Below are 26,342 nucleotides of genomic sequence, written 5' to 3'. Positions count from 1 at the left end.
TTCACTCTCTCGGTCTCTGCTATCTCGTCCCATGTGTTGATCATTCTGTTTTCTGATGGTTTCCGCCTCCTTGTTGACATTCTGGAGCGCTCAGACAGATGTTACGTTTTGAAGGAAATCTAAGTCACAGCTTCAGCCTCTGCAATCTGGACTCTGACTCAGAAATCAGGAAATGGAGCCAGTAGAGATGAGAAGGAGTTGCAAAATATTCTGAACAAGCACTCATACCGGAGGAAGAAGCAAAGATTTTTTTTTGCCACGTTGAGTATTCAGATTGAGGTAAGCACTGTCTGTAAATATCAGAACATACTGGGCTGCATAGAAATATGTAGGACAGAATACAGAAGTTTTGTTTGTACTAGTTCACTTGATACAAGTGTGTGGGCAGTCAGTTCAGTTGCTTTTCTTACAGGAGACTTACAGTTAAACTCTTTAAAGCTGTACTCAGTTCTCTGGTTTTGTTTATATTAAGACAATTAGGGACTGAATGATGCTTGAAATTCAAAATGTTTAAATAATTGTACTAATTGTAATGAATTTGCATTGTACCTGTAAGAAAATGGCAAATCCTGCAAAATTAGACCAAAATTAGAGATTCTGAAGTTATATTTAAGACATGAACAAATGGCAGCCTATAGAATGTATACATTATATAAAATAAATTAATGTTCATATTTGCAGTTCATTATTAATAAATGAACAGTAAATATTTCACAACTTGTATTGGATATATTGACATCCAAATTTTTACATACTCTATATATTTTGAATACATATTTTACAATTCTCAACATTTTCAAAATGTTTAAAAATAGAAAGAACTAACTTGGATATAGAGACTGTTTTGGTATTGATTAACTTTTCAGTGTGTTCTGTTGCTGTTCTTGGTAAAGAATCTTTGAACTGTTTCCAGAAGGGGATGTAGGGACATGCTTTGACTAGTATAAATACATTTTTTAAATGACAACATTGACCAGTAGCTAGGGGTGTTCTAATGTAGTGTGATTTATGCCATCTGCCTCTAAGGATTTTGCTGTGTCTGGTTCAAGTGCATTCTTCTTTAGTTGCATAACATTTCTCTGAAGTGTACTTTTGTTTGACAGATATGAGAAAGTGCCAATAACATGAAGTACAATGAGGAAAAGGAAATTAAGTATCAACACTCCTTCACTATCAAGAATGTATTTTTTTCCATTGCAGGCCTACTGAGGGAAAAATAGGAGAACACTATATATGGAAAATTCTCAGAGAAGCCATAGAAAGAGGAAAATAAACATTTAAGTGACAGATTATCTTTTGTAACTCTAAAACATAAAGCTATTTGAAAGGAAACACAGAGCTGGGAACGTGTGTCTTAGTTTTATTTTAGTTCAAGTGAGGCACGCATACATGACATGGTGGCGTGATGACATACGGTATACCATTCACGTACTTTTACATATAACATGTAATGATTACACGGGACAACAAAGATTTTGCTTTCTGAATACATTTGGGTGTATCTTATGGATTTTCAGCTGCTAATTGTGAAAATCACCATGAAATTTTCCTATCATACACCATTTTTTCGTAATCGCCTATATTTGTTATTTCAATTCATAATTCGTTAATGAAAAAGTTTCCACAATGTAAGCTGAAATGTTTTCTATCTTGTCCAGGCATGCTGGAGCATGCTTAGAGAGGATGGACGCTGCATGGCAGGACAGGTTGTAAAAGCATCACGCACACACACTGTTTTTTGCATTGTGGTTACATGTATTTTGGTTTGCAATCATGTTAACATGCATGCTTCACACACATAGCATATTGTGTGTACTCATTATAATGAAGTATTTGGATTTTCAGGAGTATTTGTGATAGCAAAATGTCTCACCAATGTTGCAACAGCAGAGTGACTTTGTGCTATATTTGTGGTGCATCTACGCTTAAATCTCAAAGACGGAGCATGACTCCTCTTATTAAGAAAGCCTATAAGCTCCACTTCGGATGAAAAAATTGGTGACCTAGCCAAACCTGGGCTCCTCACATTTGTTGCGCAGCATGCGTTGTCGATCTCAGAGTTTGGCTCAGAAGTATTCAGAAGACAATGCCATTTGCTGTCCTGATGTTATGCCGGGGAGCAGAAGGATCGTGTGACAGACTGCGACTTCTGTTTGACCGGTGTGTCTAGTTTCTCTGCTAAAAACAATAAATCCATTGAATATCCCAATCTCCCTTCAACCATGTATCCTGTGCTGCATAATGCTAGTCTTCCAGTACCAAAGTCAACAGAGACATGAAGTCTACAGGAGGCAGACGAAGAAGCCATGATGCACGATCTAGGAATGGAAAATGACACCGATACTGATACAGATTTTGAACCCTTTATGTTGAGTGAGCCTTATCTGATAACTCATTTTGAGTTAAATGACCTGGCCAGAGACTTGGGTTTGTAAAGAGAAAAATAGGATTACTGGGTTCGAGACTGCAAGGATGGAATCTGCTGTCTGCAGGCACAAACTTTTCTGTGAAGGGTTCCAACATTTGAAGCAAGTATTTCCCAGAATAAGTGATGCCACGATTAACAAGGCATTTTTGTTGGTCCACAAATCAAACAGGTCATTAATGACAGGTAATTCAAAGAACTTCTAGCGAACTGGAGAAAATCAAATGGAAGGCATTCATCAACAACAGAAAATCTGCAGATGCTGGAAGTCCAAGCAACACACACAAAACACTGGAGGAACTCAGCAGGCTAGGTGGTACCTCTGGAGTACCATTGATGTTTTGGGTTGAAATGTTGACTGTACTTTTTTTCTATAGATGCTGGAAGGGTGTTGTTGAAGATTTTCTTGGCAACAACAGAGCACCAAACTACTTGCAGTTGGTTGACAGCATACTTCAAACATACAAAACCATTAAGTACAACATGTCACTAAAGAGTAGTGTTGAAATTTGTCATAGCTTACAACAGGACATTGATATGATGCAGAGCTGGGCTGATAAGTGGCAGGTGGAGTTCAGTCTAGAAAAGTGTGAAGGGACACAGCTTGGAAGGATGAATGTAAAGGCTGAGTAGTGGGTTAATGGTAAGACTCTTAGCAGTGTAAAGGAACAGAGGGATCTTGGGTCCAGGTCCATAGATTTCTCAAAGTTTTTGTACACATTGGTAGGGTGGTTAAGAAGGCATATGGTGTGGCTTTTTAATAGTTGGCAATTGGGTTCAAGAACGGCGGTGTAACGTTTTACCTCTATAAAACTTTGGTTAGAGCTTTAGTTCATTTCTGGTTTCCTCATTATAGGAAGGATCTGGAAGATTTGGAGAGAGAGAAGAGGAGATTTACCAGGATGCCACCTGGATTAGAGAGCATATCTTATGTGAAAGATTGAATGAGCTAGAACTTTTCTCTTTGAAGTGAAGGAGGATGCAAGGTCACTTGATAGAGGGCACAGAAGAGTGGGTAGTCAGCACTTTTTCCCAGGATGGAAACCCCTAATAAGGCAGAATTTTAAAATGAGTGGAGGAAAGTGTAGAGGAGTTATCAGAGGTAGGGTTTTTACTGAGAGAGTTGTGTGTGCGTGGAACCTACAGTCAGGGGCTAATGTAGAGGTAGATACATTAGGGACATTTAAGAGAGTCTTAGATAGAGTCATAGAAAAGTGCAGCACATAAACAGGCCCTTAGGCCCATCTAATCCATGCCGAAGCTATTTAACCTGCCTATTCCCATCAACCTGCTCTCCATTCCCATACCATTCATGTATTTGAATTTAAGTTTATTTAAACCTTACATCAATCCCACAACATGAAGGAATAAAAATCTTTGCATTATGACTCCATCGTAATGTACAGACGTGTGAATTTAAACATCTAATGGCTTGTAGAAAGAAGCTGTCCTATAGCCTGTTGGTCCTGGTTTTAATGCTGCTGTAGCATTTCCCAGATGGAAGCAGCTGAAATAGTTAATGGTTGAGGTGACTGGTGTCCCTGATGATCTTCGAGGCCTTCTTTATGCACTTGCTGTTATAAATGTCTTCAGTGGAGGGAAGTTCACATCCACAGATGCACTTGGCTGTCCATACCACTCTCTGCAGTGCCCAGCGATCAAGGTTGGTGCTGTTCCTGTACCAGGCAGTGATACAGCCAGTCATGATGACTCATTGGTGCCCGTGTAAAAGGTCTTGAGGATTTGGGAGTTCATGCCAAACTTCTTCAGTCGCCTGAGGTGGAAGAGACACTGTTCAGGTGAGATCTTCAGTGATGTGTATACTGAGGAATTTGAAGCTACTCACCCTCTCAACTACAGTCCCATTGGTGTTGATTGGGGGTGAGCCTGTCTCTGTTCTTCCTGTATTCCACGATCAGCTCTTTTGTTTTTTGGACATTGAGGGAGAGGTTGTTATCTTGGCACCACTGTGTAGCCTGTCTCGTCACTGCTAGAGATAAGGCTGAACAATGTCGTGTCATCTGCGAATTTGATCAGCAGATCAGAGTTGTGTGTAGCAGCATAGTCGTGGGTGTAAAGGGAGTAGAGGAGGGGACTCAGGACACATCCTTGGGGGCACCTATGTTGAGGGTCAGAGGGGCAGAGGTGAGGGAGCCCATCATTACCAACTGTTAGCGATCCAATAGGAAGTCCAGGATCTAGCTGCACAAGGCGGGGTGCAAGCCAAGGTCTCTGAGCTTCCTGTCAAGGCTGGACAGAATTATAGTATAGTGTTGAATGCTGAACTGTAGTCCAGGAACAGCATGCTAATGTATGCATTCCTCTTCTTCAGGTGAGTGAGGGCAGTGTGCAGTGCTGTGGCTATGGCGTCGTCGGTAGACTAGTTCCATTGCTAGGGGGTTCAGTGTGTGTGGTAGCATGCTTCAGGTGTAGTCTTTAACTAGCCTCTCAAAGTATTTTCCTATCCAAACTTTGCTTAAACATTGAAATCGAGCTCACACGCACCACTTGTGCTGGCAGCTCGTTCCATACTCTCATGACCCTCTGACTGACGAAGATTCCTTTCATGTTCCCCTTCAACTTTTCAACCTTCACCCTTAACCCTTAAGACAGGCAGATGGATGAAAGAAAAATGGCGACCGACATAGAAGGGAAGGGTTAGTTTGATTTTGTATTAAGTTAAAATGTTAGCACAACGTCGTGGGACGAAGGGCCTCAACTATGCTGTACTCTTCCACGTTCTGTGTTCTGAGATTGTCCTCTTAAAATAACATTCTTGGAAATCTGTTGCAGCAGTAATGGCAGCTGTTTGTTGTAAGTTGTTAGCCTTGCACAGTATGGGTGTTTCTGTTTCCAGGAACCAATTAGAAAGATAACTGACTATTTCTCCCCAGGGGATTCATGTTATTTTGGCAAGAGGAAGCTCTTCTCTAACTCACAAGCAAATTATCAGTGGGCAATTTTCTCAAAATGTCAGAAAATGCACTTGACCATTTCCCACACAGCCTGCAGCATCTCCAGTGCTCTGTTGGAACCATGTTTTGAACAGCAATGAAATCTCAGCAAACTTTGACAGAGATGTCACTGGCAAATTATTTTAATGACTTGGGTTAAAGTCCATAGAAATTAGGTTAATTAGAAAATATCTGTATACATTCTATTGGAAAGAGGATGCTTTTCACCATTCTCGCCCGAGGAAGTCTGAAACTTATTGGTGAAATCATTAATTTTCTATCTGTTGCTGCTTTTGCAGTACATTAGAACTCTGACTCACGGTGAAATTGTCAGCTGGTTATTGCTGGCATTAAAATGAAAATATTCTCTGCTGTAAGCAGTGATGATTGCTCAAAAAGGGCTTGCATCATTTTGACTTTGCTCAGACATAAATAGAAAGTCTCTTCCAATACAGTACACGTAAGCAGTAAGGCCGTGGGAAATGGGAACTTCATGTGTCACACATGTATACTGTATTGTTCTAGTTGAACATGGTGGTAGGATAAAGCAATTGATTATTCCAGAAAGCGAGCTATTTACTAACATTATTTAAATATCATCATCGCACTGATTCTTTTAGCTGTAAGTAGGGGTATTATATTCTAAATTTTAGACAGCCTTAAATGAAAAGGCTAGTATGAACTTGGGACCTAGATCTCACATGAATAGAATGAGTGGCCAGCTCAACCCAGACAGCTACCCCTGATGGACCACTGCAATCCTTCTGTCAGATACAACAACTAGTTATGTGAAACATGCTTTATCAGGGCTTTTTGACATCACTGCTAGAAAAATTAATTGTAGAACCCACTGTGCATATTCCTGTCAGATTAAAAAAAGTCTAGTGCATTTGTAATTATAGGATGATAAATCTACATCTTATTCCGTTATATTTTCACATGAGGCCTGAGGCTGGTTAATGATATTAATTTGCAGGAGCACAAAGATATCAGCCCTTTTGATAGGATCAGAAGGAGGTTAGAACATTTCATGGGAGAGCTGTGGTGTGGAATGAGACAAATGCCTGATTGTGTCTGTGGATATCCAGTGCAAATGATGGACTACGTTACAATCGAGCATCTTCATTCTTCCAGCAGCGTCCGGAAATATTCTTGAAATAATCGCTGCCTTTCTAATCTAGGCATTATTTAGTGATAGTTTCTTAGGCAATATGAAAGGGAATCTTCCCATAAAAAAGAAAAAAAGGAGCTGTCCACAAAATGTTGCCCTATATTATCAGTGCCATCTTGCTAGAGATACTCTAATGAGGCATGAAGCCCAGCAATTCTATTTAAAAGCCTTATTAATGCATTTGACACATATGTATATACAGTACTCCTCTCTAGAAGGCTAAGGTTGCATTGCCTCTAGGCAATGGTGGGCTCTTTGACCAACACTTGAGTCTTTGGACAACAAGGAATAGGTGCCATGGTTGATTAGCCCAATGATACAATGGTACAACATGCAGGTCTACTTCTGACTGAGATGAGAATGTTCCCTCCGAGCCACAGCTAATACAACCTGTATGTGCATTAGACAGGGTATCTGAGGGGATTTGTAGCCTCCCTCTGAACTGTGTGTGTTTGAATTCACTATTCAAACACATCACAGAAATAGTGGCTCTGGGTTTGACTGCTGTTGAAATTGGTCAGAGCAGAGTCAACAATTTTTAAAGCAGCATAACAACATACCTAGCATCAAATCAAGCTATTATATTGCTAACCTGTGTTTATATCTTCTACAGAAATTTAACCAGCAATTCTATTTTAAAATTCACTGTCAGAGAACTTAGTGAAGAATGTTTTTCTAAGGATTTCCTCCAAAATAATAAACAAGCTTACCCACAATTTATTTATCATAGCAGACTTGGTTCCCTCCTACACCATCCATTTTTCCTTATGCTGTTGTAAATATAATGAAAATTTTCACAGTTGGAGGCTGTCATCTTCACAATGACATTTGGTTGTTGCTCACAGACCATATGGTTCTGCAGGATGATTGTTTATGGCTCTTGTGGAATCAGTTGTTTATATTAACTTTGAAAACAAGAGTTTTTGCTTCACTGCCGTGTGTCTTTTGCAGTTAGCTTTCAACTCAGCTAGAGGTCCCTAATATTTTTTGCTGTAATTTTTTTGCCCTGCTCATCATATACTCCACTCTAATTCTAAACAAATATTGCAAATGATTGATTTCTATAATGATCTCCTTTCCACCGTTACTGCACCATCAATCCAGTTTGAAGACCTGGCAACTAATCCATTGAACTCTGTTAATGACCTACAGTATTTCATGTATTTACTACACTGGTTCACCTTGGGAACTATGGTTTCCTCCTGCATCTCAAAGAAAATGAATTTCCGATCAGCCACCTACAGTAGGGGTATTATAAAGTAATTTATATGGTTGATAGATTATTCAGGGTGGAGTTGGTGGGCATATGACTGAGGATTTAATCCAAGAAAGTTTGAAGTAATGCACTTAGGGGAAATAAATTCTGGTAGAACATAGAGAGTATAAGGCAGGAACCTTGGGGGATTGATGAACAGAGGAAGAGCTCCCTGAAAATTGGTGACACAAGTGGATAGGGCACTGAAAAGAAAACATTTGGTATGCTCGCCTTCATGGGCCAAGGCATTGAGAACAAGAGTAGGGGCATCCTGTTGAAGTTGAACGAAACATCATTAGATCCACTTAAGGGTTCAGTGTACAGTTCAGCTCACCACATTGCAAGAGGATGTGCTGGTAATAGAGAGAGTGCAGAAGAGATTCACCAGGCTATTGCCTGGAATGGATAGTCTGGGTTTAGTCTTATTGTGATGTTGGAAGTAAAAATAAAGGGCCTTCAGATTATCCTGGCATAGGACAGAGGTGTAAAGTGCACCCATGGTAAATGTGAGCTGCTTAGGACCAGGGAAGTGGAAAACTGTTGATTAGTAGAGGATTTCAGAGGTGTCATGGATATAAGTAAGAAGGGGCTGGGCTGCAGAAGAAAGAATGGAGTCAAGGTAGAAAGGAATAAGTTTAGTGGAGCAGGTGTAGGCTAAAATAATGGGACAATGCCAAGATAATCTGAGGGCCTTCTTCTTTTTCCTTGAATAGAGGCCGTGGTTGTTGATCTTGTGGAATAAACAAGGAAGCCTATAAATCCAATAATTAATCAAATTACTTTGATAAACAATAACAGGGATGTGTATGTGATGTGTCCCAAATGAGCTTTATGATACTGACCCAGAATGAAATATAGAGAAAATCAAACTCTTGAAATGATCATAATTTACCTGCTTTTTTCCCTAAGCAAAAATCCAGTACTGTGTGAATGTTTCTCCAGCGAGAATAATAATGAGCAAGTTGTCTCATGGTTTTTATGCTATTGTCACATTTAAATGATAAAGTTATTAAATCTCCTTCCCTGTAGGAACACCAATACTGGAAAATGGCATCATGCATACAACAGGTGGAATTTTTAATCATAAAATCAATTTGGCCTGCCAGTTGCCTCTCCAGCCATGTTAAGGAAAGTTACCAGGGGCTTCAGGCACCTGCAGATTGCTCATCAGAGAGAACTTTGAGTGTGGCTCTAGGCAAAGAGTACTAATGGACCATTTAAAAGTGGATGCTTCCCAGTTCTGCCCAATTTTCCCTTCACCAATTCTCCACATTAGTGCGTCATCATTAGTTCATTCCAAAGAGGAAGAAAGATCCTAAGGGGAGTAAGGGGCGGCCGTGGCTGATGAGGGAAGTAAAGGGCAGTATAAAAATAAAAGAGAAGTATAATATAGCAAAGATGAACGGGAAACCAGAGGACTGGGAAGCTTTTAAAGAGCAACAGAAGATAACAAAAAAGGCAATATGCCAAGAAAAAATGAGGTACGAAGGTAAACTAGCCAAGAATATAAAGGAGGATAGTAAAAGCTTCTTTAGGTATGTGAATAGCAAAAAAATAGTTAAGACCAAAACTGGGCCATTGAAGACAGAAACTGGTTTATGGGGAACAAGGAAATGGCAGACGAGTTGAACAGGTACTTTGGATCTGTCTTCACTAGGGAAGACACAAACAATCTCCCAGATGTAATAGTGGCCAAAGGAACTAGGGTAAAGGATGAACTGAAGGAAATTTATATTAGGCAAGAAACAGTGTTGGATAGACTGTTGAGTCTGAAGGCTGATAAGTCCCCAGGACCTGATGGTCTGCATCCCAGGGTACTTAAGGAGGTGGCTCTAGAAATCGTGGACACATTGGTAATCATTTTCCAATGTTCTATAGGTTCAGGAACAGTTCCTGCTGATTGGAGGGTGGCTAATGTTGTCGCACTTTTCAAGAAAGGAGGGAGAGAGAAAACAGGGAATTATAGACCGGTTAGCCTGATGTCAGTGGTGGGAAAGATGCTGGAGTCAATTATAAAAGAGAAAATTACGACACATTTGGATAGCAGTAGAAGGATCAGTCCGAGTCAGCATGGATTTATGAAGGGAAAATCATGCTTGACTAATCTTCTGGAGTTTTTTGAGGATGTAACTATGAAAATGGACAAGGGAGATCCAGAGGATGTAGTGTACCTGGACTTCCAGAAAGCTTTTTGATACATAGGAGATTAGTGGGCAAAATTAGGGCACATGGTATTGGGGGCAAAGTACTGACATGGATTGAAAATTGGCTGGCTGACAGGAAACAAAGAGTAGCGATTAACGGGTCCCTTTCGGAATGGCAGGCTGTGACCAGTGGGGTACCGCAAGGTTCGGTGCTGGGACTGCAGCTGTTTACAATATGCATTAATGATTTAGATGAAGGGATTAAAAGTAACATTAGCAAATTTGCTGATGACACAAAGCTGGGTGGCAGTGTGAAATGTCAGGAGGATGTTCTGAGAATGCAGGGTGACTTGGACAGGTTGGGTGAGTGGGCAAATGTATGGCAGATGCAGTTTAATGTGGATAAATGTTAGGTTATCCACTTTGGTAGCAAGAACAGGAAGGCAGATTACTATCTAAATGGAGTCAAGTTAGGAAAAGGGGAAGTACAATGAGATCTAGGTGTTCTTGTACATCAGTCAATGAAAGCAAGCATGCAGGTACAGCAGGCAGTGAAGAAAGCTAATGGCATGCTGGCTTTTATAACAAGAGGAATTGAGTATAGGAGTAAAGAGGTCCTTCTGCAGCTGTACAGGGCCCTGGTGAGACCCCACCTGGAGTAGTGTGCAGTCTTGGTCTCCAAATTTGAGGAAGGACATTCTTGCTATTGAGGGAGTGCAGCGTAGGTTCACAAGGTTAATTCCCGGAATGGCGGGACTGTCATAAGTTGAAAGATTGGAGCGAATGGGCTTGTATACACTGGAATTTAGAAGGATGAGAGGGGATCTGATTGAAACATATAAGATTATTAAGGGATTGGACACGCTGGAGGCAGGAAGCATGTTCCCGCTGATGGGTGAGTCCAGAAATAGAGGCCACAGTTTAAGAATAAGGGGTAGGCCATTTAGAACAGAGATGCGGAAAAACTTTTTCACCCAGAGAGTGGTGGATATGTGGAATGCTCTGCTCCAGAACGCAGTGGAGGCCAAGTCTCTGGATGCATTCAAGAGAGAGTTAGATAGAGCTCTTATAGATAGTGGGGTCAAGGGATATGGGGAGAGGGCAGGAACGGGGTACTGATTGTGTATGATCAGCCATGATCACAGTGAATAGCGGTGCTGACTAGAAGGGCTGAATGGCCTACTCCTGCACTTACTGTCTATTGTCTATTATCTTATGGTGATAAGAACAGGAGTGATGTTCCTGACATATTTTTTACTCCACAATCCTGTGACTGTGTATTATTGTTTCTGCTTTTTCAACCGAAACTGGTTAATTCATGATAAAATGTGAATTAAACTATAACTTTGCTCCATATTAGCTTTATCAAGTGAGAACTGCTGTATGGCTGTGACTATAGGAATTGTCATCTCCGACTTCAAATATCATTAACAGGTCCTTACCATCTTTCTCTGAAGCCTTTCCTTCATCAAGGACACAGGCACATTTGAGTGTCCCTTTATGTCACACACCACCCTGATTTTAAAATATAGAAAGGTAGAAAATCTACAGCACAATACAGGCCCTTCGGCCCACAAAGCTGTGCTGAACATGTCTTTACCTTAGAGCTACCTAGGTTTACCCATCGCCCTGTATCCATGTATCCATCCAGGAGTCTCTTAAAATACTCTATCGTTTCCATCTCCACCACTGCTGTCAGCAGCCCATTCCACACACTCACCATTCTCTGCGTAAAAACTTACCCCTGACATCTCCTCTGTACCTACTCCCCAGCACCTTAAAAATATGCCCTCGCGTGCTAGCCATTTCAGCCCTGGGAAAAAAGCCTCTGACTATCCATACAATCAATGCCTCTCATTATCTTATACACCTCCAACAGGTCACCTCGCATTCTCTGCCGTCCGATGAGAAAAGGCTGAGTTCACTCAACCTATTCTCATGAGGCATGCTCCCCAATCCAGGCAACATCCTTGTAAATCTCCTCTGCACCCATTCTATGGCTTCCAAGTCCTTCCTGTAGTGAGGTGACCAGAATTGAGCACAATACTCCAAGTGGGGTCTGACCAGGGTCCTATGTAGCTGCAACATTACCTCTCAGCTCCTAAGTACAATTCCATGATTGATGAAGGCCAATACACCGTATGCCTTCTTAACCACAGGGTCAACCTGCGTAGCAGCTTTGAGTGTCCTATGGACTTGGACCCCAAGATCCCTCTGATCCTCCACACTGCCAAGAGTCTTACCATTAATACTATATTCCGCCATCATATTTGACCTAACAAAATGAACCACTTCACACTTATCTGGGTTGAACTCCATCTCCATCCCTTCAGCACCCTTTGACCAAAAATCATTCCCTGCCCAGCAGCAACAAAATACAATAGTAGGCAATCCGGCCCATGAGAAAGGTCCCTCCTTACTCATCTGTATAATGTCATTCCTGACATCATCCAAAGTCATGAAGTGTGTGTCTAGATACACCCCAGCACCCAGTTCCACCTCTCTCACCTCTGTTATCTATTGAATGTAATATCTGTTGTTTTCCTTCTAGAGCAGGGGTTCCAAACCTGTTTTATGCCCTGGACCAATGCCATTAAGCAAGGGGTCCGTGGATCCCAGGTTGGGGACCCCTTTTCTAGACTGAATTGAGTGTTTATTTTCAATTTTCCTATTTTCTTTATATAATCATAATTGTTTTTGTTTATTAATGATAGGTGGTTGAACATGAATCTCCCTTTTACTTTCTTCCTCATCATTGAAGTTTGTGCATTCCCAATGTGTGTGGATGGATTCATAAGTAGGCACCCGTATGCTCATCTGCCCGGACATCAACAAAGGGAAGAAGACAGCTACGCAAGTCCATACAGACCGAAGCATGACTTTGCTCAAACAGACACAAATCAGCCTCTGAACAAGGCAGCGGAAGCCAGCACTGGCCACTGCGTCCAGTGTTGTGATCGTATTGACCCTTCCACATACCGCAGGCATAGTTACCGTTACCTTAATGGCGAACCGCTGAAGTTTGAAGTAGTTCCTCAGATCAACCTTACTATTCTCAAAGGTAAGATTAAAAATCCCACATGAATGTCAGTGTACTGAGTCTTCCAGCCTTGGGGGTAGAAGGAAGGAATTACAGTGAAGCCATCCTGTAGGCAAAGTGGAATTAACAGCTCGTTTTCTGTTCCTAAGTAGGTCAACTGGGCTTATGAGAGGTTACATGGAAAAATAAACTACCAAAAAAGGAAATGAAATGGATAATGCAAAATCAGGAGTTAAGGAAAGAAATAAGAACCAGACAGTTGTAGAACTAAAAAGAAACAGTTTTTACAGCCTCCTGGTTGATCTATGGCCAAAAATGAAGTGATTGAAATAGAGCAGGAATTGCTGAATATTTAAGACTGTTCATCTGTGTCTGAAATGGAAAAAAAAAAGACAAGTTAACAGCTTCAATTGTGCACTTTAATTTCATTATAATTTGATTTAGTATCACTTGATATACAGAGGCCCCAATATTAATGGAGACGGCCGGTGGTGTAGTGGCATCAGCACCCGACTTTGAGGCGAGTGGTCCCGGGTTCGAATCCAGCCGGCTCCTTGCACACTTTCTATCATTGCTGGGTTGAGCATCAGGCTAGCAACTCAGCCCTGCCCCAGAGCACCATAGGTCACAAAAAGGAACAGCAGCAACAACAATATTCATGAGGCTCCTACAAACTTTACTGACAATGATTAAAGAAAACTTAATAATTAGCTTGGATTTAAGTGAAAATAGAGGGCTTGATGTAGATTGGAAGAAGGGCTGACCAAAAGTGCAAATAATAACATAGGGAGAGAGTTGGGCTTCTGGATCTGGGGTGGCAAACAGTAATGATGACAGAGGGTGTAGGAGGTAAAACTGAAAGTTCAGGGCTTACGTCAGTGCCGAGGGGAAGTCTTATAGTTGTAGTGTGCCTTGTATTGGTTGTGAAAATGCGAAGGCTGCATTCCCATGTCATGATTGTGCCTGAGGCAAGAGTTGTGCTTCATGTCTCGGGGGAGATGGGCAGCGTAGGAGGTGATAGCTTCTGTCCAGCAGTCATCAAGTTTCATTGTAAAGTCAGAAAACGTACTATTCTACCCTCGACTAAGCACTTTCTTCTTCCCAGCTCTACCCCTAGAAGGGACACTTGCCGCCATTGGTTGGGGCATTGAGTATGAAAAAACAGCGAAGTCATGGTGCAGCTGCATGGGGCTTTGATTAGGCCACATTCAGAATATTTGCTGCAGTTCTTGCTGCTGCTTTACAGTGAGGCTCTGGAGAGATGGCAGAAAAAGTTCAGCAAGGCCTTGACCAGAAATATCGACTGCAAATTTGCCTCCATAGATGCTGCCTGAGTTCCTCCACCATTTAAAAGATTTGAAAGAATAGCTTTATCCTGAAACATTGGAACATACAGTGAAATGCATCAATGCGTCAATGAGCAGTGTAGTCTGAGGATGTGCTAGGAATGTCGTCATGTTTCCAGCACTAACGTAGCAGACCCAATTTACTAATCCTAACTTGGGAATGTGGGAAGAAACCAGAGCACTTGGGGGAAACCAACATGATCACAGGGAGAATGTGCAGACAGCATTAGGAATTGAACCCCGATCATTGGTGTCGTAAGGCATTACACTATTATTCTACCGTATCACCCTATGTGCTGCTCCAGATTCCAGCGTCTTGTGTCAGCAGGATATTGTCTGGATTAGAGCGTAGTAGTCATAAGGGGAGGTTGGACAAACTTGGATTATCTTCTCTGAGTGACAAAAACGGAGGGGTAACCTGCTTGAAGTATATAAAATTATGAGAAGCAGAGCCAGTGTAGGTAGTCAGAGTTTTTTTCCCCCCAGTGTGAAAAACATTAAGCGTTAGTGCGTGTAGCTTTAAGGCAAGAAAGGAAAAGTTTAAAGGAGATTTGCAGGGGAATGTTGTTTTACAGGGGCAGGACTAAGTGCCTGGATGCATTGCCAGGGGAAGTATTGGAACCAGATATGAGAGTGAGTTTTAAGAGGCATTTAGACAGCCTCATGCACAGGTAGTAAAGATAGATAGATAGAGAGATAGATACTTTATTGATCCCAAAGGAAATTACAGTGCCACGGTAGCTTTACAAGCGCACAGATATACAAATATTAGAAGAGAAGTAAGAAAGGATAAAAATAAGTTACCTTAAAAATAAGATGTACAAGATTTAGAAGTGTAAGATTACACAATCACTTCCCCGGCTATAGGTTGACTCTTTATAGAGCCTGATGGCTGAGGGTAAGAATAACCTCTTAGAGCACTCTTTGGAGCACTACAGTTGTCGTAGTCTGTTACTGAATGTACTCCTCTGTTCAGCCAAGGTTGCATGCAGAGGGTGAGAAACTTTGTCCAGAATTGTCAGGATTTTCGGGGGGGTCGATCGTTCTACCACAGCCTCCAGTTTGTCCAGTTTGACAGCTATAACAGAGCCACCCTTTCTAGTCAGTTTAAATGAATCTGGTGGCATCACCCCTGTTGATGCCATTGCCCCAGCACACCACCACATAGAAGATTGCACTGGCAGCCACAGACTGGTAGAACATGGATGGATATAAACGACTGATGTACAATTTGAATTTGTATCATATCGGTACTGATATCATGGTTTGAAGGGCCTGTTATATGTTAAATTGTTCTATGTTCTACGTAAGGAACCAGATATCCCCATAAAACATTATGAATCAGGCCCTTTGATAGTGGAGTTGATCAAATTATTTAAAATCGAGCTTCACTTGCAGCTTCCCAGTTAAAAGTTCAAGATACTTTCATTGTCAAGGTATGTATATGTTAACATATACTACTTTAAGATTCATTTTCTGGCAGGCATTACAGAAAAAAAGAAGTACTATAGAATTTTATGAAAAACTACACATAAACAAAAACTGACAAATGCCAGTGCGCAACTGAAATAAGACAGAGAACATGAATGCAAACATGAGAAATTCTGCAGATGCTGGACATTCTATCAACACACACAAAATGCTGGTGGAACGCAGCAGGCTGGGCAGCATCTATAGGAAGAACATTGATTTCTCTAACTTCTGTTAATGCCCCTCCTCCCCTTCTTACCCCATCCCTAATTTTTTTCTCTCTTTCCCTCTCACAATAACTCCTTGCCTGTTCTCCATCTTCCTCTAGTGCTCCCCACTCCCTTTCTTTCTTCCAAGTCCTTCTGTCCTATGATATTTCCCCTTCTCTAGCCTTGTATCCCTTTTGCCAATCAACTTCCCAGCTCCTAGCTTCATCCCTCCCCCTCCTGTCTCCCCCTCCCCCTCCCACTTTCAAATTTCTTACTGTCTCTTCTTTCAGTTAGTCCTGACGAAGAGTCTCGACCTGAAAAATCGACTGTGCTTCTTCCTATAGATGCTGCCTGACTTGCTGTGTCCCACCAGCATTTTGTGTGTGTTGCGGAGAACATGAGTTGTAAATGAGCCGGCAGGTCATAGAATCAATTCAGAGTAGTGGAAAATGAAGTTATCCACACCAGTTTAGGAGCTTCATGGTTGTAGGGTAATAGATGTTCCTCAACCTGGTGGATTGGACCTACAGCTTCTGTACCTCCTGCCTGATGGTAGGAGCAGGGAGACAGCATGGAGAGTGTGGCCTGGATGTGGGGGTCTTCGATGACGGATGCTGCTTTCTTGTTGCAGCGCTCCATGTAAATGTTCTCAGTAGAGGGGAGGGTTTCACCTGTGATGGACTGGGCTGCATCCTCCACTTTCTGCTGTCTTTTCCATGCCTGGGAACTGGTGTTTCCATACTAGGCTGTGATGCAGTCAGTAAGGATACTCTCCACTGTGCATCTCTAGAAGTTTGTCAAAGTTTTCAATGACATGCCAAATCTACACAAACTTCTAAGCAAGTAGAGGTGCTACTGTGCCTTTTTTTGCGATGGCACTAATGTGCTAGTCCCAGGACAGATCTTCTGATATGTTGTCACCAAAGAACTTAAGGCTACTGTCCCTCTCCACCTCTGTTCCCCTAACGAGGACTGGCTATGGACCTCTGGTTTCTTCCTCCAGTGATTGATAACCAGCTCTTTCGTTTTGCTGATGTTGAGTGAGAGGTTGTAGTTGTATAGCTCTCCTATATGTTGACTCGGCCAACAACAGCAGTGTCATCAATAAACTAAAATGGGAAATTTGGGGGTGTATTTAGCCACACAATCTTAAGTATAAAGTGGACACAACAGTGACGTAAACACATATCCCTGTGATACTAGTGTGCTGATGGTGACTGTGGAGAAGATGTTCCTGTCAATCTGTACTATCTGACAGTGGAGAAACTGAGAGCAAGTTGTAGAGTGTGGTACCGAGGACCAGTTTATTGAGTTTCAGGAGGTTGGATGCTGAGTTGTAGTCAATGAAGAACACCCTGATGTATGCATGATCCAACTGTACCAGGACTGAGCGAAGAGCCAATGAAATGGTATCTGTTGTTGACCTGTTGTCATGGTAGGTCAATTGGAGCAGACCCAGGTTGCTCTAAAGGCAGGTGCTGAAATGCTTCAAAACCAACCTCTTGAAGCACTTCATCATGGTGGTTGCAGCTGCTATTGGCAAATAGCCACCGAGGCACATTACCATGCTCTCCTGGGGCTCTGGTATGATTGATGCCTGACTGAAGCAAGTGGGTACTTCAGACTGCTGAAATGAGATTGAAGTTTGTTGAAGCTTCTCTGCTCTAAAGGGCAGGTTAATATGGGTTTCAAAGAAAGGGAGCAGAGAGGAACTGTTTTGTTTTAAACACCTTGGCAACTGCTTGGCTAGTTCCTGTCTTCAGCACACAATTTATGCTGGTATGACATATGATTTCTGTGTTGTACTCTGGAAATGGTGTTCCTTTGCAGAAGAAAAAAGAATGTAGGCAACATATCCTGGCATAGTTAGCAGAGTAACCAACCTATCACCTATTCCTTTGTTGGGACTGTCTTTGATATACACTCAATGGTTCTTTCTTATGTGCATCTGTACACCTGTTTGTTAATGTAAATGTATAATTAGCCAATTATGTAGTTGCAACACAATGCATAAAAGCATTTAGACATAGTCAAGATGTTCAGCTGTTGTTCAGACCAAACATCAGAATTGAGAAGAAGTGTGATCTAAGTGACTTTGACTGTGGAATAATTGTTTTGCCAGATGGGATATTTTAGTATTTCAGAAACTGCTGATTCATGCACAACAGCCTCTGGAGTTTACAGAGAACGGTGTGAGAAACAGAAAGTATCCAGTGAGTGGCAGTTCTGTGGTGCCCAAGGGAGAAAGGGATACAAAGGTATTTAGTAGGATAAAATGAAATAATGACAAAGCAGACTTAAAGGCAGCATGGCAGCGTAGTGGTTAGCACAATGTTTTACAATATAGGTGACCCAGGCTGAATTCTCGCCTGTAAAGAATTTGTACATTCTCCTTGTGACTGTGCAGGTTTCCTCTGGGTGCTCCGGTTTCCTCCCACAGTCCAAAGATGTACTGGTTGGTAGGTTAATTAGTCATTGTAAATTGTCTCGTGATTAGGCTGGGATTAAATCAGGAGATTGCCTGGCGGTGAGGCTCAAAAGGCTGGAAGGGCCTGTTCTGCACTGTAGCTCAATAAATAAATAAACAATAAACTCAAATAAACACATGTTACAACAGTGATATACAGAACGGCATCTCTGAATGGACAATATGTTGAACTTTGAAGTCAATAGGCTACATCCACAAAACATACACTCAGTGCTGATTTTATTAGGTATATGAGTTAGCTAAAAAGAGGTCACAGAGTGTAGTGACAGCATTCCAAAAGTCTTGAAAGAGAAACTGAAATTGCTGGTGATACTCAGCAGAGCAGTCAGCGTCCGCGTAGGGAGAAACAGACTTAATGTTTCAGACCGGTCTTTCATAAACCACCTCCATCAGACGTTCAGCATCTAGGGGTTTTTATGCTTCAGAAGTAATGCACCAGCTACAAAATAATTTGGAAAGTGAGAAATGAACTCAACCCTCACTTTTGCCAGGGTCTCCCCTTACATCACTTATTCTTCAGCTTAGTTTGCCAATAAAAATACAGGCTGAAAGCTAGCATCCAAATGTAGAAATATGACTCTTTTCTGGACAATCAATAATATACATCTGGAGAGAACAACAAATGGAATAAAGTACTTGTACTGCCTCTCCAGAGAGGTACAACTTTCGATTCTTCACCAAATCCTGAAAGTAAAACAGTGGCATAAATGTATAAGGACTAACTTGTTGTCATGAAACTTTGGGCAGGATTGAAATGGCAGGGCCTGGGACCAAGAGCTGACTTAAGTGCCAAGCCGGTCAGATTAAAAAGAGTAAGATATTGAGGCTGAGGGTGAGGGCTGCACCAGTTTTTAGTTCACTACTCTGTGAGGCTTTATTTAAATGTTTTGCGAAATGTATAATTATTATTCAGCCTTTTGGCTGTGACAATGAGTGAATAAAGAAGTTATTTGGTTGAGGAAAGTTTTAATAAATGCACAATTAAGTAATTGCAGCATATTATATTCTGTTTTAAATTCAGTACTGTATTCCTTTTTGTGCTGTATTTCATTTTTGAATGCAGTAGAACTCAATTTTAGCAGAACAAAACACAGTTGCATCTACTGTATATTGTGCATTTAGAGCAACCAACCAAGGTGAATTTCTTTCCCCTTGTCACAAGAATATTAACCACCCAGAAAAACAAGTTAAAAAGTACTCTCTACTAAATGTTTCTCAATTTTGTCTGAAGAAGCACAATGTTGATCTGCCGTTTTATTGTTTCATATTTAACTGATTGACCTAGATGCTATTTTATATTTCATTGGCACACGGGATCAGAGGCGATTTTGATTTCTCACAGTTCAAAAGGCAGACAGTTGTGTTCACTTTCTTTCAGACTTAACATTTTTTCCCCCAAAGAGTTGGGAAATGCACTTTAACTTAAGTGCCAGGCTTCTTTTATGAAGTTGATGCGTGTTGGCAGAAAGTGTTTTTCCAGTGCTACATATTTCAATGTTTTATTTCCAGCCTGTTGCTTAAGCCGTGTGTCTGATCATTGGAAAGAATTGGATCACTTAAGCTTCACTTACTTGCTCACTTTTAAGCAAGAAAGGAGACCCTTCTTCTTTCACGTAGCATTGCTGAAGATGAAAATGGTAAAATATGGATAATAAGCATGCACAGATATTAGCCTTTGTGCTTAGCAAAGTTCTTAGAATTCTTCTCCTTCCAATAATGCTTGAAGAAACAATAGCAGGAAGTAAGAAATGTAATTAATTTTATTTTTGTGATTTTTTCCCTGTCAAGGTCATTTTAAGGAGTTGTGCAAACTTCTGACGCAACCTAATTAGGTCAAAATAAACTTCAACCATCTTCGTGAATGAGGAGATAAAAAACATCTCAAATTAGAGATGATAATGGGCATTTCATTTCTTTATAACACAAGGATAATTGGTTGATAGTTTTGGAAACTAGTTCAACTAGATCAACTAAATTTCAGCTTGTAAAAATAATGTAAATCCCTTCCGAACCCTGTTTCCCTCAAGTTATAAAGGAAATTTTTCGCTGTATTTTACTTTACCTGTCAAAGAACATAAAGAAGTAGGAGCAGGAGGAACAGAATTCGGGTGGAATTTGCTTTCTTTTTACAGGCTGAAATTTAGTTGATCTAGATGACTCACAAACAAGAGAAAATCTGCAGATGCTGGAAATCTGCCCAACACACGCAAAATGCTGGAGGAACTCATCAGGCCAGGCAGCATCTAAAGAAAAGAGTCCAAGCCCATACTGTGCACTTTTCCTTAGATGCTGCCCGGCCTGCAGAGTTCCACCAGCATTTTGTGTGTGTTGATCTAGTTGATCTAGTTTCCACAACCTTCAGCCAATTTATCCTTGTGTTATAAAGAAATGGAATGCCTATTATCATCTCTGACTTGAGCTGTTTTATATCTCCACATTCATGAGGATTATTTTGATTTAACTGCGTTGCTTCAGAAATTTTCACAACTCCTTAAAGTGACCTTGAAGGGAAAAAATCACAACAATACAATTAGTTGCATTTCCTTCTACCTGCTATTGTTTCATTTCCTTTTCTGTACTAGTCTACCATAGCTACCAATTCATTCTTTCAAACACCTTCCCTTAAATATCCCCAATGATATAACCACACAGCATTCTGGGGCAGAGAATTTCAGAGATTTGCCATACTCAATCATTTTCTGAAATAAAAATATTGATTTGATGATTCAATTGATGATTGGACTGAATTGATGAATTGAAGCAGTTATTTTCTCTCTCTCCAAGTTGCCCTGAGAAAACTGTGGTGTGGATCTTCTTGGGATCCCAAAGTCCGGCATAAAAATGTCAGTGAGGACTAATCTTGAGTGAATTACATTATTTCTCCAAGTAGGCATGGCATATGATTTGATGTGAATGTTTCCAGGTTATCATTTTCATCTACTTTGGATATAAGAGTTGAGAGGTGCTTTTAAGGTACAATGACTACACTGAGTTCCATTAATGGTTGTTACTGAAGTACTATCAGGCTGCCTGGACCTTTGATCCAGAGAAATGAGCTTAATTCCTACCATGGCAGCTGGGGAATACAAGCAATAAATAAATATGGATTTGTTTTAACAAGCTAGCCTCAATAACAGTGACCATAAAGATACTGATTTGATTCATTGGGTTATCTCTTAAAAACCCATTTGGTTTACCAGAATGTTGTAGATGATAGTATATATATGTATATATGGGAAAGCTGCCTTCCTTCTGTTAGGCCATTATAGGATCCCAGAGCCACTGGTATGGTTGAATCATAACTGTCCCAACCTCCAATTAAACCACTGGAGGAGAGCATTTTGATTTAAAATCTCATTCAAAAGGTAACGGCTCTAAAACCTCAGTAATATGCTAGTATGTCAGTAAAGATTATATCCTCAATCCTGGAGCTCAAAGTCCTTGCGCTTTATAGTGAGAAAGCTGCAAAATAACATGACCCGAGACACTACGGATGTGATCTGATGTATGCACTTATCACGTCTTCAATGGATTCTTAATTGGAATTTGTTGTCGTCAGTTATTTTTGGATTCTAGCCCATTTCTGTTGTCTGCCTGTGTGTTATGTGATCAAAAATGCAATTGAGTTCTTTGAACTCTTCATTGCCTAGATACAGCTTTAAATTGGGTTTGAAAGCATTGCTCCAATAGCTTTTCTCAGTTGTTCCAATTGTGTAGCAGTCCCTGCTTTGTTCCATTCTACATTGCTGAATTGTAGCCAGCCAGGAAAAGAAGCCATACTAGTAATTGAAAGCAAATAACTGTAAATGCTGGAGTCTGTAGAAGATCGTCAAAGTTTTAAGTGAAGCAAAGCGAAGGGCTTGAATTATACACAACTTTTAATTCAAGCGATCGTTAGACTTGCAAACATGACATCAGTAAGTTGGAGATCAACATCAATGAACTGATTATTAACATGCTGCTTTGTTCTCTTTTAGGTGATAAGGGTGAAAGAGGGGTGCGAGGTAGTTATGGAAAGAATGGAAGAACTGGAATTCCTGGACCACCAGGGCCAGCAGGTTTAAAGGGTGCAAAGGGAAATGCAGGGAGGTTTGGAGATCCTTGCAAATTATACTATGCTGCTTTCTCAGTGGGCCGAAAGAAGGAACTACACAGTAATAATTACTATCAGATATTGGTGTTTGATACTGTCTATGTCAATCTGTATGATCAGTTTAATATGTTCACTGGGAAGTTTTATTGCTCCATTCCAGGTGTTTATCACTTTAGCCTAAATGTACACACCTGGAATCAGAAAGAAACCTACATGCACATCATGAAAAATGACGAGGAGGTTGTTATCCTGTATGCACAACCCAGTGATCGCAGCATCATGCAAAGTCAAAGTGTTATGATAGATCTGGAACATGATGATGAAGTCTGGATTCGCTTGTTCAAAGGAGATCGAGAGAATGCCATTTTCAGTGATGGGTTTGATACCTATATCACCTTTAATGGTTTCCTGATAAAAGCAAGCAGTGAGAACTAACAGGACATCTGATGGACAGTTACAAAAAAACATAAAAACTACAGGTATCTGCTTTAAAAGATTTAAAAAAATCTTTTTTCTTGATTTGCAATGAATAAAATCATCTTGGTTATTTTGTAAACACTGTTTAATCTCAATGTTTAATAACATTCAGCTATCCTCGCCAAAGTAATATTGTTTGTTCTTATCTGATTTGTTTCCCTATATTTTCCTTCAAGAAGTTCCATGCCTTCCATTTAATGTCACAAACACTCACTTTCCTATATCTGATATTATGTGTTTTAAGATAAGTGCTGTGATATTCCACTGCATTCACTCAATCAATCTGCTTTCGTAAAATGTGCTTGTACAATTGGCATTGCACTGCCAAGGTTTGAAACAGGTTTTGAAGTTGTAAACTATAGTTCGGAAATGTCTGAGTTATATTGCAGAAGAATTAAAAAACATTTAAGTTTTGAGACAAGATATCGAAAATTACAGAAAAGCCTCCACTCTGTGGTTATCTGGAAGGGAAAAATTTCAGCTGGCTGCCTGGACATGGACTAAATAGTTTTCAGAGTAGGAGCACAGCATTTTACTCTGGCTATGAAATTCAGTTCTACTGAAGTTAATGATGTTGGAAGTGGAACAGAACATGAAGCTAGCATGAGCAATCTGTTTTTGTCTAAGGCACATGCAGTTTAATTAGGTTGATTTCTTTTCTATTTGTCTGTTTTTCTATAAGTTCAGCTTTTGTTTAAGATAAATGTTCAGGTCATAGAGTCATAAAGTAATATACGAAGGATACATACCAACTGTGGCTCCCACCAAGCTAGTCCCAAATCCCTGCATTCGGCACAAATCCCTCTAAGCCATATTCCTCATTATACACATCTAAAGGTGCTTCTTGAATGATACTATTCTGCTCCCTCAACCACTCCTCTGGCACTTGTTCCATATACTCACCACCCTCTGTGTGCAATAGTTCCCATCAGATCCTTTTTAATTCTTTCCCACCTCACCCTAAATCTATACCCTCTGATTTTAGTTTCCCTACCCTGGGGAAAAGGCTGTTACTATCTATGCCTCTCATAATTCTGAACATTCCCATAAGGTTGCCTCTCATTCTCCATGAGATCTGTTGTGACTATTCAATTATTTTGACCCACAGATCCGCACTTGTGCAACAGTAACAAATGAGCCCATGCTTTAAAAATTACTTTATCTGAGAGGTAGGGATAAAGCTATGAAATTCAAAGCAATGACAAACAATGGCATTCCATAGCCCATTGATCGTTTAAGAGAGCAGGGAGATTTTAGCTCCCAGACCCTCATCGACTGTCAGTGACCTGGCTGTGTCGGCTAAAATCAAAGAGAAATAAAAACAGAAAACACAGGGGATACTCAACAGATCAAGCAACATCTGCAGAGATGCACAGTAGATCTTAGCACTGAGATCTGCTAAGTATTTCTAGCACTTCATGTTTTTACTTCAGACTTCTTATCACCTGCAGTTTTAAAAATTTCAATTAGCCAGGGGAACATAATGGAGTTAAGTGTTATTATGAGTTGCTGTCCATTTTACGGAATTCATGCAGGTAGTTATTTTGTGCAACCTTGCTAACTATTTACATTCTTCTCCTGCCTTTCTTAATTGAATTCTTCCTTAGTGAGAATGTCTGCTGCTTTAGAATTAAAGGCAGATGTCTCCAATACTCAGCTGGTCAGACTGGATCTGTAGAAAGGGAAACAGAATTAAAGTTTCAAGTTGAGGGCCTTTTGTCAGGACTGGGAATGTGAGAAAATACTTCAGTTTTTACGATGAAGAGACACCATCACCATTCTTTTGTCATATCCATCCTCTCCATGTTTCTTGCAACTTTAAAATTAACTTGTTTTCTCAATTTCATCAACCTGAAACCTTGACTCTGTTTTTCTCTTCCTGCAGAAGCTGCCTGACCTGTTGAGTGTCTCCAGCATTTTCTATTTTTCTTTCTCCTTCAGTTTTGTTTTGATTTTTGCTTTCAGTTTTATAAGTTGCATGAGGAATTTATGAATGGGGAGGTGCTATTGCTAAACCTTCTGACTTTTGGTCAAACTTATTGGCATTTTATTACAGCAATAATAAAGGAGCAATATTTGGACAAACCAGCTAATATACTTTTATCATAATATGTGAAATAATCAATTTATAGAAATAGTGGTTGATGAAATGGGAGTGTGTCCCATTGAATATTAAATATCAGTTCTTGTAGAATCATCTGGTAGTACTGAAAATTGCTTCAAATTTCATAGCTTCAACTTTAATAGCTCCAACTTTAATCAAAGTTTGAAATAATCTTGACATCTGCTTTGACATGTTAACTTTTTAAAATGCTTCACTGATGTGATTCATAGAAAAACAAAAGTAATTATCACAGAAGTTATAAAATCATATTTGTGTATTGCTGATTTAATGATGTATTTTTGGTTAAATACAATATGCACTCAGCATCCTGACTGCTGTTGCCATTGTTAATTTGGAATTGTTTACACATAAAATAAACAACAACAAGATCAGTGCACAGAATTTGATTTTTTTTTGTGAAAATGACAATAACTTACACCATTATTGGGAACAGGCCATTTTCCATTTTAAGAATCTGTTTTAAGCATTTGCACACCCCTGCGTCACCTATACCACAGGATTAGTGACTGACTCTGCTCAGTTTCAACGTTATCAATTAATCCCCGTGATGGAATATACCCTCTGCTGCATCAACAGCATTCAGCTCTCAAATCAGTTCAAGTACAATCTTGCAAAGGAAAATGAGTTTTATCTACCAACACCACAGAAAAGACTGGAGGAACTCAGCAGGTCTGTGGTAGTCAGGCAGTATCTGTGGTGAGGAATAACATTCCAGGCTGAGATCCTTCTTCAAGACCTGCATTTTGTTGTGTTGCTCTGGATTTCCAGCATCTACAGCCTTGTGTTTTATCTTACAAAACTGTTTGGAATCCCATACATTTCAGATGGCGTAGTGGCATCAGCTGGACTTCAGGGTGAGAGGTCCCGAGTTTGAATCCGGCCGGCTCCCTTGCATGCTCTCTGTGCCTGGGTTGAGTGCTAGCAAGCTAGCAAGTTGAACTCGTAAAACCTGAAGAGGGATGGGCTCCGCCAGATTTCAGATGCCCAATCGCCAAAAAAGATCAGAAAAAAGATCAGAACACACACACACACACACACACACACACACACACACACACACACACACACACACACACACACACACACACACACACACACACACACACACACACACACACACACACACACACACACACACACACACA

General features: G+C 40.5%; 1 protein-coding gene across 1 annotated transcript; it reads left to right on the top strand.

The window, feature by feature from the left end:
- Positions 1 to 25,578, top strand: c1qtnf1 (C1q and TNF related 1). Its single transcript, XM_073026070.1, has 3 exons — positions 1 to 279; positions 12,664 to 13,010; positions 22,480 to 25,578. Exons 2-3 carry the CDS (start codon positions 12,674 to 12,676, stop codon positions 23,028 to 23,030), a joined length of 888 nt encoding a protein of 295 aa, XP_072882171.1. The 5' UTR covers positions 1 to 279; positions 12,664 to 12,673; the 3' UTR covers positions 23,031 to 25,578.
- Positions 25,579 to 26,342: the final 764 nt, after the last annotated feature.

Source organism: Hemitrygon akajei, chromosome 22 (assembly GCF_048418815.1).
Source record: "Hemitrygon akajei chromosome 22, sHemAka1.3, whole genome shotgun sequence".
NCBI lineage: Eukaryota > Metazoa > Chordata > Chondrichthyes > Myliobatiformes > Dasyatidae > Hemitrygon > Hemitrygon akajei.
This window is presented reverse-complemented; position numbering and strand designations above follow the sequence as displayed.

What these genes read in the sequence shown, in the direction of transcription:
- c1qtnf1 (XM_073026070.1), top strand. Translation starts at nt 12,674, where the DNA reads ATGAATCTCCCTTTTACTTTCTTCCTCATCATTGAAGTTTGTGCATTC. An exon ending in CAACCTTACTATTCTCAAAG is followed by an intron (nt 13,011 to 22,479) that starts GTAAGATTAAAA and finishes GTTCTCTTTTAG; the next exon opens with GTGATAAGGGTGAAAGAGGG.